The sequence below is a fragment of the Patiria miniata genome, unplaced genomic scaffold (assembly GCF_015706575.1).
Source record: "Patiria miniata isolate m_02_andy unplaced genomic scaffold, ASM1570657v1 HiC_scaffold_13, whole genome shotgun sequence".
NCBI classification, from domain to species: domain Eukaryota; kingdom Metazoa; phylum Echinodermata; class Asteroidea; order Valvatida; family Asterinidae; genus Patiria; species Patiria miniata.
Window position 1 is genome coordinate 2,953,240 of NW_024037051.1, and position 13,291 is coordinate 2,966,530.

General features: G+C 40.8%; 1 protein-coding gene across 1 annotated transcript; it reads left to right on the top strand.

Annotated features, from left to right (window-relative positions):
* The first annotated feature begins 3,144 nt into the window (after positions 1-3,144).
* On the top strand, positions 3,145-9,127 carry LOC119719846 (F-box only protein 28-like). The gene is made up of 4 exons (XM_038189348.1): positions 3,145-3,501; positions 5,233-5,481; positions 7,028-7,214; positions 8,686-9,127. Exons 1-4 carry the CDS (start codon positions 3,286-3,288, stop codon positions 9,075-9,077), a joined length of 1,044 nt encoding a protein of 347 aa, XP_038045276.1. The 5' UTR covers positions 3,145-3,285; the 3' UTR covers positions 9,078-9,127.
* The last annotated feature ends 4,164 nt before the right edge of the window (positions 9,128-13,291 follow it).

Sequence of the window (13,291 nt, forward strand, 5' to 3'; positions counted from 1 at the left end):
TTTGCCTTGACTACCGAGATAATTGCATTGTACTATAGTGGATTACATCTTGTTTGTTGGATTTTAATTGTTCGCACGACCTCGCTTACTACGCACCAAAATAAAAGAAATAATATAACGCACGACAAAAAAATAAACAGAGTATTGTAATTTGTATAATGCACGAACTTAAATATATCGAGTCACTATATAGTATTCTTATAATACCTTGTGTTTTTGTTGTGAAGTATTTTAAGCAATACAGCCAAGGCCTTCAAATACGTATGGGACATACATTTTATTCGGCAAGTTCACATAATAATTATACACACAATTTCAATAAATCCATAACATTGGATATTACAAAAGGATACAAACAACAACACACCAAGTACGCACTACACACGAAAGACAGAACGTGCATGGAGATGAACACTCACCACCATTAGTGTTTCCCCCATTTGGCGACAAAGTGTTTTGGTTCGCTTTTGATTTTTCTCCAGTGCAGCTAGGCCAGGGCTGCCGAGGAGAAAATAAAAACGTGAAACAAAACAGCTGTCGCCGAATAGGAAAAAAAAACGAATGGTGGTGTTTTTTTTTTTCGAACTTGATTTTGATATTGATTTTGTAATCTTTGATGTCTACTACACATTCGTTAAAGAAATAGCACACAAATCGTGGAATAAGAGTGTTTTAAGCAAAAACAAATGCCATCTTTCATTATCAATTTTACAAAAAAGTCGAAACGTTAAAATTCTCTTTTTTTCTCAGAATTGTGCAATATCAATATATGCAAACTTTAAAGAGCCCTAACTTGTCAACGAAATGCCTGATTGAAGTGAATACCTCGCACAGCATTGGTACATGTATGTGATACGCGAGGAGATTAGGCGAATTATGCAACAAAAACGTGAATGCGTCTTGACCTGACCATTCAGCGGGCGCCTTCTATACGGCTTCGGTAACCCGTTTTGAAAGCCAATGGCGGATTTGTCGTTGATCTCTTAATGCCCGTTGTTGTGTTACAAAAACACGGCATCCGAATTGACCAATCAACAGCTTAGTCAAGATTTTGGAATGAAAATAACGTCATGACGATTCCGTTTGGCTGGCGCGGGGTCGCATAAATTTGCAGACTTAGACACATCAGACGTGGGACCGGAGATGGAGAGGGCTCCGTTGACGGTGGACAACGGGTGATTCTCTGACTATATTTTTTGACAGTCTAGCTCAAAAAGTTAACAATTGAATAACCAGGCGCGGATCCAGAGGGGGAGTTTGGGGGGTAACCCCCCCCCCCCCCCCAGCTCTGTCCGAAAAAAAAAATTATCATACAAATTCCCAAAAAATAAGTCGAACCCCCCCCCCAAAAAAAAAATTATACTGGTATAATGTCCGGCTGCTGAAAATACGGTACACCATTCTGTAATCTAGTGTTAATATTCGTCGAATTTGAACAGCACCCCCTATTGAAATTATTATGGTACCAGCCCCCCCCCCCCCCCCTCCCATTTTTCGATTTTACGGAGGCCAAGTGTCCGGAGAAAAAAACCTGTTTACATTTCAGATTGTTTGCTGATGAAACCCCTCCCCTGCGAAAATTCCTGGATCCGCCCCTGATAGCGTATAATAAAAAGACAATTAAGGCCCTTAAAACCCCAGCTACGTCAAAAAAAAAATTAAAAATTAAAAGGCCACCATACTACAGAATTGTTGGTGCCCGCCCAAACATTTCATTACCATGATAATAATTATGAGCGTCGATCCGGAGTTTTCATTTCATTCGGTGACAGACGAATGTTCCATTCCACTTGGCTTCACCTCGTGGAATGGAAAATTCGTCTCTCACCGAATGAAATTATTCTTACCATTGCACTCACAAGCATTCATTATTGCATAAAATATTGTGTGCGTTGGGCCGGGTGCCTGTATTATATAACATATCAGACTGTGTCACCCAACTGGAAGAAAACCAAACCAAACGATCCGATACAGTATTCCCAGCTATCCGATACGTACATGTATACTTGGTTATTATATATTACCATATGCATCACATCAGGCTGCAAGGCCCAACATACTTTTTCCCCTAAAAGTTCCTGTATATACTAATCGATCTATAATGAGTCAAATTTAAGAAGAAAGCATGCAATTATATAGGAACTGCCCCAACCAAACCTTACGCAATCATATTTTTGTATAGCTTAACAGAAGTTGTTATGGGAGACACACAGACACAGACATATTTTACAATTACAAAATGATCCCGGCCCGCCGCCGCCCCTGCTCACTGAGTCCGTCCTCCCGGCAAGCTCATCGGAAACTTGAACTTGAAGAGAAATGACCAATAATGCTGTAGCATACCGTATCTTCATTCCATGAAGCCTGCGCTATACCTGGAAGAAGAAAAGTTTTTGTTTTTGTTTTTCCTATCCATATCCTTTCTAGGGTACGCAGGGGGGAGGGGGGGGGACACTTGAAGTCGGTAAATTGCGTAAGGATAGACCGGCCTTCAATGTCCGTAATATCTAAGCTGGCGATAGAGGGCGTGCTTTTGTTTTCAGGATCTGATTTGTCTAGTTCCTGCTCTACATGTATATATTAATGAACGGTTAGTGCTGAAGGCGCCCAACTAAAATTAAATGCCGTGTTATCCATCGCACTCTATTTAGGATGACCGTTTTAGCCGATTTTCAGCTAAGATTGACAGAATTTTTGTCAACGAGTTTGATAGAAAATTTGACAGATTGGATTTTTTGGCAGATTTCTTGCAGAATTCTGCAAAAATGAATATTTGACAGAAAAACGTAGCAAATTTGAAAAAAAAATGGCACATTTGTTTAAAAAAGCTTCAATCTTTTCAACAATATCTTGCATAATGGGACAGGTTGACTGATCTAGGTGCTGAAGTTCACTGGGAATTACCTGACTTTGTCGACGCAACCCACGTTTTGCCTGAAATTTACGCACTTTCATAACATCTTTATGTGACTAAAGATTGTTTATAATGTAAGTTGAACCTTAACTAAGGCAATACTACTAGTCTGCATGTGATTTTACATGTTTATAGTGTATTTCGAGTAATTCTGGGGAATTTGGAAGATTTTTTATGAATCTGACAGATTTTTGAATTGCATTTTAGCAGAATATGGCCATGACCTTACGGTCTTACACTTACACACTGTGAATGAATGACTGATTGACCAAACAAAGTCTTGTCAGTGTCAGTGTCAGTGTCACACTTTTGTGGACAGAGGCAACCAGGTTTTCTTGTTTTTGTTTTTCTGCTCACAACAATTCATAACAATGAGTGAAGACAGAGTATGGAGGAATAAAACTTATTCCTCGATGCACAGATCGTCAACCTCGTCCTCGGGATGTGCACCAGATGCAGACTGCGCCAAGAGGCAGCCTGACGAGGCCGAGGAGCTGAAGGTTTGCAGAATAGTCGCGCTGCCTGATATGATTCTTCGGCAGATTTTGCAACACACTACATATGAGCACATCAGTGAACTGAGATTGGTATGCACTCCTGGAAAAAAGGGTTGCAACCTGATGCCACTTCCACGATTGTGTACAAAGTCTATGGAAAGTCAAGAACATTTCCTAAACAAAAACAAGTAGGCCTAGGCCTAGCCCCACTAGTGTGGCCGTCGGTATGCTGCGCAGCGCAGCATACCGACGGCCACACTAGTGGGGCTAGCCTAGGCCCTACTGAAGTACCTGAGTCCTGACAATGCCTGGACTGGGGGCCTATTTCCTAAACAAAGTTGGAAATGTGTCTGAGTCCAAGATTTCATGTCTTATCATCATTTTTGCAATGAATTATCTTCATTGAGATGATTGATATATGAAGAAAAAAGTGGCGTCAGGTTGCAACATTTTTCCCCAATCATTAGTAGCCACATAAATGTCATGAATGTGGCCAATTTACTGGACTAGTACTACTACTAGTACTTAGTAGTAGTACTAGTACAGTCGTTTTCCTAGTTCCAGATAGCAAGCATCATTCAGGCAGCTTTCAGCTCAACTACTCCACAAATTCAAGTGACATTGATCAGAAAGTTTACCTTGAGTGATGGAGATACTACACAATCATTTTCCAACTTTAAGCTCCTGTTAATTTGACTGAACGACGTCAAAAGTACCGATGCCCTTTTTCCTATTTCCGGATCGGATCAATCAGTTCCAAATCGATCAAACACTGCCTCGCGCAAAGAAATAATAATACTAATAATAATAATCATGCGAGAAAATGAATTTTTCAGCCAGAAAACCCCCGAACCAAGCACAGGTCTGATTTAGGCTAGTATTATTTAATTTACTAAAAAAAGGTCTTGAAGAGAATTCCAGCAAATTTTTAGTGAAAAACGTAAATGATTTTGAAACGTTTGTCTGCAGCACAAGCGCACGAATTCACACACGGACCGAAAAACATTTTATGGAGCACAGAATACGTCACACAAAATCGATTAATGCGTGTGTATGGTGTAGTTGGGAATCGCATTCAGGGATCAGAAAAGCCAGCCAATCAGAGGGCACCTCCATATGCTGAGTACGACATCCAACAGCAGTCGGGTCAGTGCACTGTACTGTGTATGGAAAATAATAATGACCCAACAGCTGATGGATGTCGTACTCCTGAATCCTTTGCATGGAAAACGGTAGGAGCCCTCCGAGCTACCCATCTAATTGTATGCGCATGGGCTGGAGGGAGGGAACGGGTGACTCGACTACAACGATGGAACAGGGTTCTTAATTTACCTTTAGTAAACTATGCCTTAACCCTCCTATGCAAACATACAGTCTGTGCCAAGTAGTCCTTTCAGTCAAAATCAATCAAGTGACTGTTTTCAGAAGTTAAGAATTACTAGCCTACATAAAGCAGGATTGACTGGCTGGGGCTGTTTAAGTAACTTGATACAGCTATGCCTTGACTATGGGCAATTGATATGCCAGCTGTACCAACAACTTGCCTGCCTTGTCTGTTGACTGAGTTTGACTGGTCACAGTGCTTGCTTGACATATGATCTGACTGCTGGTTACTAGCCTGTGTTGAAAGTATAGCAGCGGAAGTGAAAGGAATTTTTGACTGTCGGTGACTGTTTAAATGTTCCTATTCACTGTTCCATGTACAGGTTATATGAGACACATTTAACTCGACAGTTAAATCGTGGGAAGCTTAAACTAAATTCAGATGAGACATGCCAGAAGCAATGTCGGTGTTTTTATCAAGTTTGATTTCCCGTATAGGTCTGCCGTCATTTCAACCGAGTATGCCAGGACTTGCTTAGTCATGGCAGTCGCCAACTGAACCGCTACCACGCCAAGTGTTTCAAGAGTCTGAAGGCACAGCTACCCAAGCGGGAATCAGAGAGACGAGAGCACCCACTGGCCAAACGCTGTGACATTCTCTCAGCCGTTGAGACACGGCTATCGCTTCTGTCCATGACGTACAGCAAGTACATGGATCTCCAGCTGTGTTGTTTCATACCCGGCAAGGTCAGGGAGTTTTATTTTTTTACATTTACATGTACATGTAGAACTCGATGGTGCAGTAATTGTTACGGTGTTTGACTCATGTACGAAGGTGCGTGGGTTTGAACCGTACCAGGAACATGGTGTTTGTGCCCTTGGGCTAGACACTTAACTACAATTGCCTCTCTCCACCCAGGAGTATAAATGGGTTCCTGTGAAAAGTGTGATGGTCGAGGACCGATTGAGCGCGGGTAATAATTGTAAAGTGCTTTGAGATCGTTGATATGATGAAAAGCGCTATATAAGCACAATTCTTCTTCTTCTTCTTCTTCTTCTTCTTATTATTATCACCTCTACCAGTACCTGGTCCAAAACAGCCATTTTGGAGCAATTTTGATCAAGACCCAGTCAGGGAACCAGACAACAAGAAAATGAGTTTTCTTGGTTTTTCCAGCATCTACAAGCCCAAAACATGAAACAAGTCCTCCAAATCCATTTATTTCTGAAAATTGCAGCAAAAGCAAATGTTGTACATTCCCTTTAAAAAATGCTTGTCGTGCAGGAATTGATAACAATGTGCTTGCCACAATAGGGCCAAAAAAGTGCTTGTCTTAACCAAATTCTCATACTACCAAAGTATTAAGTAATGTTTTTTCCAATAGGAATGTGCACATTTAGGTCGGGATTCGGATATGCTCGCCTTAACCGGAATCTCGTCCTAGCTGAGCTCATATGAACAAAAGTCGATTGTAGTGTGTATTGACTATTGAGAGTGACAGTCCCAAAACTGGAGATAGTGAAAATATGCAAAAAATATAACAGACTTGATAACAGACAGCTAACAGTCATGCATGACCAACTGGCAAGCGAAACATATGGTACCACGTCTCCATTTTATCTACATTCATGCGACCAGACCAGCAGACTATCGAATGGTCCAAATTGTGAAAAAGTCTGACAATGACATGTAGGCCTATAAGTCTAGTCTTCATGGTCTTAAAGCTTAGCCAGTTAACTATCCAAAACATGATAGCACTCAGTCTTTGGACTTTGACAAAATCAGGACAACCAGCCTCATGTGAAGTAACACAATTGGGCGACCTTAAATTATTGCATGTTACACCCCAACTGTAGCACCAAGATCGTAACTCTATGTCCCCACTATATTTGGAACTGCCCTCTACAGTTGGCACTGTCCAAACTATAGTTGCTATAGTTGGGATGTGACATATTAATTAATATCGCCCAATGCCGAGTCACAGTTAACGTCATGTTTTGATGAGACCAATAGTAAAAATGAAAATAAACATAAAACAACTCCCCTTCAAATGAAATCAAAGGGTAATAACTTCACCTGGAGCACAAGTACATTTGGATGAGTACAAGTATGAATACTTTCCCATGAGAACAAGTACTAGTACACATGCCATAAATAAGAATTTTTTTCCTGTGGGGAATTTTTCTTGTGAGTATGAGTGCAACCATTTTTGGATGAATTTGAATATGGGTGTAAAAGATTGATCTTAGCGTACGCGTACTTGCCCTAATATTGTGTGTGTCCTCGGTGCAGGTGATTGACGAAGCCTTTGCAGTTCTGCGACACGTCCAACATGCTAAAGACCTCCTCCCGATGTCAGAACTCCTCAAGGAGCTCCGAGACATCTCCTCCATGGCCATCGAGCATTTTGACGAAGAAATTGTGCCCACACTTAAGAAGAAGAGAGTGTTCCAAGGGCCTCCAAGTCTGTCTGGAGAAGGTAAAGTCAGCCCCTGCCAAACTGTCTTGCTTCATGAAACATTCACATTAACCCTAACCTTCCCAAATCCTCCAAAATTGGCTTTGCAAAGTGGAGGATTGTGCAGGATTGAGGCTTTATGGTAAAAATGTGTGGCTGATTTTGGAGGATGCACTGTGTCAAGGTCTTAGGCCGGACCATGTGTTGTTTATGCTCAGCCGTGCATACATTTAGGCGTATATCATATTTGAAATCCTCTGCACTGCTCCAGGATGTCATTGGCTCTGCCTCAACATACTGACAGTGATTGCTAGAGGATTTTGCAGGATTGAGGCAGTGGTCACCCCTCCAAGGACCACATTCAAGAAATAACGGATGATTTTGGAGGATTGATGCTTTATGCAATTTTAACATGGAGGCAGTTGGAGGATTTTGCAGGATTGAGGTTGCATCTTAGCAGAAATGCCTAGGGATTTTAAATATTCAATACCCCATTTTGTTCCCAGCTGGAACAGGCGAAGTATGGAGGTTTGTGTGTCCGATTGGAAGGGTGCATATATGTGGCCAGTATCTGGGGTTTTGTTTTTTGGAAATGCTAGCACCAACACCTAAGAGTTACTACTTGTAGTAATCCCCAGCAACCTCCAACCCCTTTTAACATTTTGTAGTAATGAAAAATTGAAGTCACCTTCGGAGACATATTACCTATTGTCCCACCCACCTTGATCCGAAACCTTGATGTGAGTGTATTGGTGCACGGACCAGCATTTCCTTACGGGAGCACATTGCATCATGGGGCTGCATATATTGCAGAGGGAAAGAACTATGTTCCTGATTGGAATGGATGATAATAGCATCAAGCTATGGTAATAGCATAAAAAAATTCCAAATTATTTTTAGACATTTCCTAAATTGATCGCTTGGATATTGAATTGTCGTGCCCTTGCTTATTATCTGCTGAAGACATTTGACCCATCAGCAATGAGTCATGTTGAAAGTACATATGTGCATATATCATCGCAGAGCTGACATACCGACGAAAAATCGAAAACCCTGTTTCAAGGATAATTCGCGTTTGAAGTTGGACATTTTTCTAGGCGTTGTATTTTACCCTTTATGTTTCGATAATAACCCTTTTGGTGTACATTAAGTAGGAAGCGTATAGTATCCATCAGGTTACTTATTTAATCAGAGAAGTTGTGCGATATGTTTTATTTGATCGTAAACGTTTTCGTCAGTTTGTCAAATTACAAAATCTCTAATAGCAGGTTGTTCTTCACACTGTTTGTATGCTGTTCGTCAGTTTGTCGGATCGCGTGCGCACTGTATACATGTACAGCGTGCGCGCGATCTTTCCCTGTCCAACCTGCATTACTTTGCATTGTTATAAGGTGATGCTTGATTGCTTGTCACTTGAGGTCAGAGGTAGAAGTTTACATATACAGTGCATGCTAACAATGTCATTCTCTCTCTGACTCTTGTAAACACACAGTTCTTCCAAGCAACAACATCTTCAAGCAGATCATGGAGCTGAAGACGAGCCTGAAGAAGCGTGACAACTTCACCGCGGCCCTGTCCCGCAAAATCAACACGTGCGTGGCCCACCGCAAGCTGATCGCTGAGCAGGGCCAGAAGATCCTGCAGCAGGAACAAGTGATCACCGAACTCCGCAACAAAGTCTCCGAACAGTGCCAGAGCCTAGTCAGCCAGGAACGCCGGCTGGCCTTACTGGAGGAGAGAGTGAACCGATACACTGTGAACTTTGACCTGCTGCCCGAGGTGGCCATCGGAGCGGGGAGCGTGAAGCGGAAGGAAGCCAGTAGAGATGAGGGAGAAGGTGCCGGGTTTGTAGAGATCGTGTCCAAGAAAGCGCGCAAAACTTAGTCATCGTCAGGTCACCACTTAGCGTAATAAGATATTAATTTATTTTAGGCTGCGTTTTGTAAACTTTTCCACTTATGAACCAACAAAAGCTGTGCCTACTGTCACTTGTTTTTAAGGCAACTTTAGCTAAGATGTGCTCTGTTTTGTATTTGAAAAAAAACAAATCTTAACAAATATTACTCTAGATGTTGAGGATACATGTGCATGTAGTAGTAATAACCCTAATCTACCTGAATCCATCAAAATCCACACCCCCATTTGGAAGATTTCGATTCAAGATACTTCCATATTGAAAAAGTTGGGGGATTTGATGGATTCAGGACAGTAAGCCTAGCGGTACAGCAGGATTTTGGTGGATTCAGGATACCTCCATATGTGACCTGTTCTGTCAAAATCAGACTTTTCTGGGCATAAGGTCAAAAATGATATTTTTACATATTGTTAACATATGTTCTTTTTCCTTTTAATAGGCGGTTTAATTTTTGAAACCGGTCATTCCTGGGCAGAGTTATGCTATTTTGAAGTTCATTGTGTAGAAAAGTAGAAAACGGAGAAAATGGCCACGAACGTCACAAAACAGTTATTCTTTAACTGATATACATGTACCTTATCAAAATCATCAAAAATAGTATATATGTAGAGTTCAAATTAGGGTTCAAACTTTTATAATATATTTTAGACATGATCAGGATTGCAAATATGCAAAAATTTGAAAATCGATAAAATCACCCCCACGGCGTTTTTTGGCCCTATCTCAATTTCAACCTCTGCCCAGAAGCGTCTGCTTTTGACAGAACAGGTCACATTATGAGCAATTGGGGACTTTGATGGATTCAGGATCTCAACAGTTTAACTCCTTGGCTATATGTTTGGTGTGTACAAGGTACATGTGTACTACACTGATGGATTCTGATGGACACCAGCATATTTTTGCATGACAAAACTGGTGGATTTTGGCAGATTCAGGATACTTCTAGTAAAAGTGCTCAAGGGGTTAGGGTTAATGCATGAGATTCTGTTAAAGTATTGGATAAATCCACGCGACAGTAGCTGAAATCACTGCACTGTAGGAGACTTGATATTTTTATTTTTTTGTAGAACAGTATGGATCCCCTGGAAAAGTTTGTGCAGCGGTTATTTTGTATAGCGATCAAAGGCATGAAATTTTACAGAGTGTTACTCAAATGGAATGTTAATTATGGCCCATTGTTTGGTAAAGTTGTGCTTATAACACCTCATCCAGAGATTTGTATTGAATAATTCATTCACGGTACAGTAAATCTACCTCCATACATGGAATGTCCAATCTTCCCTCGACTTTCCTGTGGGAAAACGTCAGTGCTCACATTAGTCAACTCAGGCAGCTTGTCTGTATTCTGTACCACTCATAACAGCCAGTGTTTGATTATGTTTCTGGGAGCATTCAGTGTGCATTTAGAAATATATTTACATGAACATGCATATTTCTTTTATTCACGATAAAAAGCATTTGGATGTCACTAGTACAACTTCTTGTGTTGAACCTGTGATCTCCAGAATACTGTCAAGCTTGAGCTTTTTTTTCAAACTTTTGTCTGAAATCTGGCTTTTTGAATCTTAGTGGAAAGGCATTGTAAGTATAGAAAGCAATGCATCTTTCTGACCTTTCATCCAGTTTGTACTGCACTGGTAGGCCTATGTGGTGTGCATTGGTTCAGTCATGTCGTATACGTACATGTGCATGTACGATACATGCATGATTGCATTTCGTTGTCCTCAAATTCAAATCTGAAGGGTTTTCCTCCCATAGCTCAAGTTTTTGACATTTTCTTCAATTCTTCTATCCTACCTGAGCTGGCCAAAATCGTTTAAAGGATCTCTGGCCCATTTTAGTAAATAAAAAAAGGGGGGGGGAAGGAACAGGAATATTACCCTAGTGTACCCTACTGATAAGTTTCTTCTTCTGTCTATGGTTGATTGAGTGAAGAGTGCAAGTAGACCTCTTTAAATTGTTCAAAAGGTATCCAACATCAGCATTTCATGTTGATGGAGTATATTGTTTGTACTCTGTGTATCTGTATAATCACAGCGAAAATTTGGTGAAAATCAATTCATGCATACAAGAGGTACAACATGAATGGCAATGTGTTTTTCACCCGTTCCAATGCGATTTACACAGTTAATGAAAAGACCCGTTGCAGAGTGCCGGTTGAGCGATTTCTATAGTGCAATGTGTAATTCCCATTGGAATTGTTGAAAACATATCTTTTTTATTCTGTTACACCTCTGGTTGCATGAATGGGTTTCCATGACATTTTCACTGATTGTACACGAGTGTAATTAATATGCTCCATCAAAATGAAATACTCATGTTAGATTCTTTTTTTAGAAATTTAACGATATATCTGCTTGCACAACTTTTGGGGGTCACCCTGTATAGGGATAAACTTAACGCTTTTGCTTCACTATTATCCCTACATGTTGGTCATTAGGCAATTAATTAATTACTTATGTAAATAATTATAATAATAATAATACATACTATCAGTATTAATATTATTATTTATTGTTGTAAATGTACCTTATACCAACATGCATTAAATGTTCAAAAATAAGTCACTCTTAACCCTAATCAGGCTGGGTTATTTTGACCAGATCTCGGCCATCGAGTGACGAAAAATTGTGAAACTTTTTTTAAGGCTATCGCGGAAAAAGTTGAGGGGGGGGGGGGCAGATTCCCCCCCCCCCCCCGGCTCTTTTTTTAGGTTAATGATGCTGGAATGGCAAATTACAGAGCTCAGAGTAACAAGGACAGGAAATTGGACTCTAAATTTGTGATACAAATGACCCGAATCTAAAAGTCAGCTGTGTGTCCAAAGACTAGAATTCCTCAACATTACAAGTACTCAGTCAGCACAGCATGGGTGCTTGGTCTCGATTCCTGCCATACCAACCTCGTCCCCAGTGCTTACTTTATTTCGAACCTCGTTTCCAATAGTAAGCCTAATGGATAGGAAACGTTCTTCTGTGCCCTAGATGATTCGCTACCGTTATTTGCTAGTAATGGATTTATATCATGTAGTTGGTGTTGTTATTTCCAACGTGCATTACGTGTTTTCATGATCATTGTAATTATAATGTCCACGCCTTCTCAGAATACTCCTTTTCATTTCCAATTTGCTCATATTAATATGAAATGTGATACTGCATATTGGCGGGATAAGACTGTAACACATTTTAACTTTGAAAACAATCGTGTTTTCGTAACTCACGGAGCGACGAATTGATTGTGCTTTTACCCCAGACACCGCATACAAAAACAAACGCTTAATGTAACGCACATGGGCAGGCACTAGACTATTCCTCATTTGCATACGTGTTCAAAAATTTTGCACATATGCAAATGATCCAATACTAGGGTGAGAGAGCAGGTAGTGGTCGGCGCGTACTGCTTAACACCCTGGGGCAAGGTTGCCGCCAAACTGCCTTATACATGTATTTCATGTTTCATTTTGGGGACTGGAAAAAAGTACTGAGCTGCAACATGGCTTCATGGCTGTCCATGTCAATCCAGTCAACTTTCAACAATTTGTGATAACAGTCGAACCTCATTAATAACAGCACTGTTAATACAAGGTTTCTGTTATAACAAGGAAAAATTGTTGGTCCCAACTCTATGTTTTCTTTGTTTTCGACTCTCGCTGATAATACAAGGTTCCCGTTATAACGAGGGAATTTGTAAAGTCCCAAGGACCTCTTATTAAAGAGAGTCGACTGTAGTACAGTGGCACTGCACTGCTTAACTGGCACCGGCTGTTTGTAACAAGTCGGGGGAAGCACTTGCAAGCAAGCATTGTAGGCAGGTCGCAGGGATTGGGGGCGTTATGTGGAAGTTTGTTGATTAGATAACGGGGGTAGGGTGACTTGATGGTGATTAATATTATTGTTTTGTGTGTGAAACGTGGTTGTACAGTGAGTAGAGTCCCAAGTACTTTTGGGGAAGGTCATTTGGGGAGGATAAAATGGTGATATTTAGTGGGGATGGAAGGGCGTTGTGTGTAGTCTATGAATAGACCACAGCAAATGCCGTGGTCTATTATGCACGAACAGATTTGTTGATTAGTTAGGCAAGACCCCGCCTCTTGACTTCCTAGATTTTGACCAATCAGCAGGCGCTTTCTATAGGTCTATCAGGTCTTCGGTCATTCACCCGTTGCGCGTCATAGACATGGATG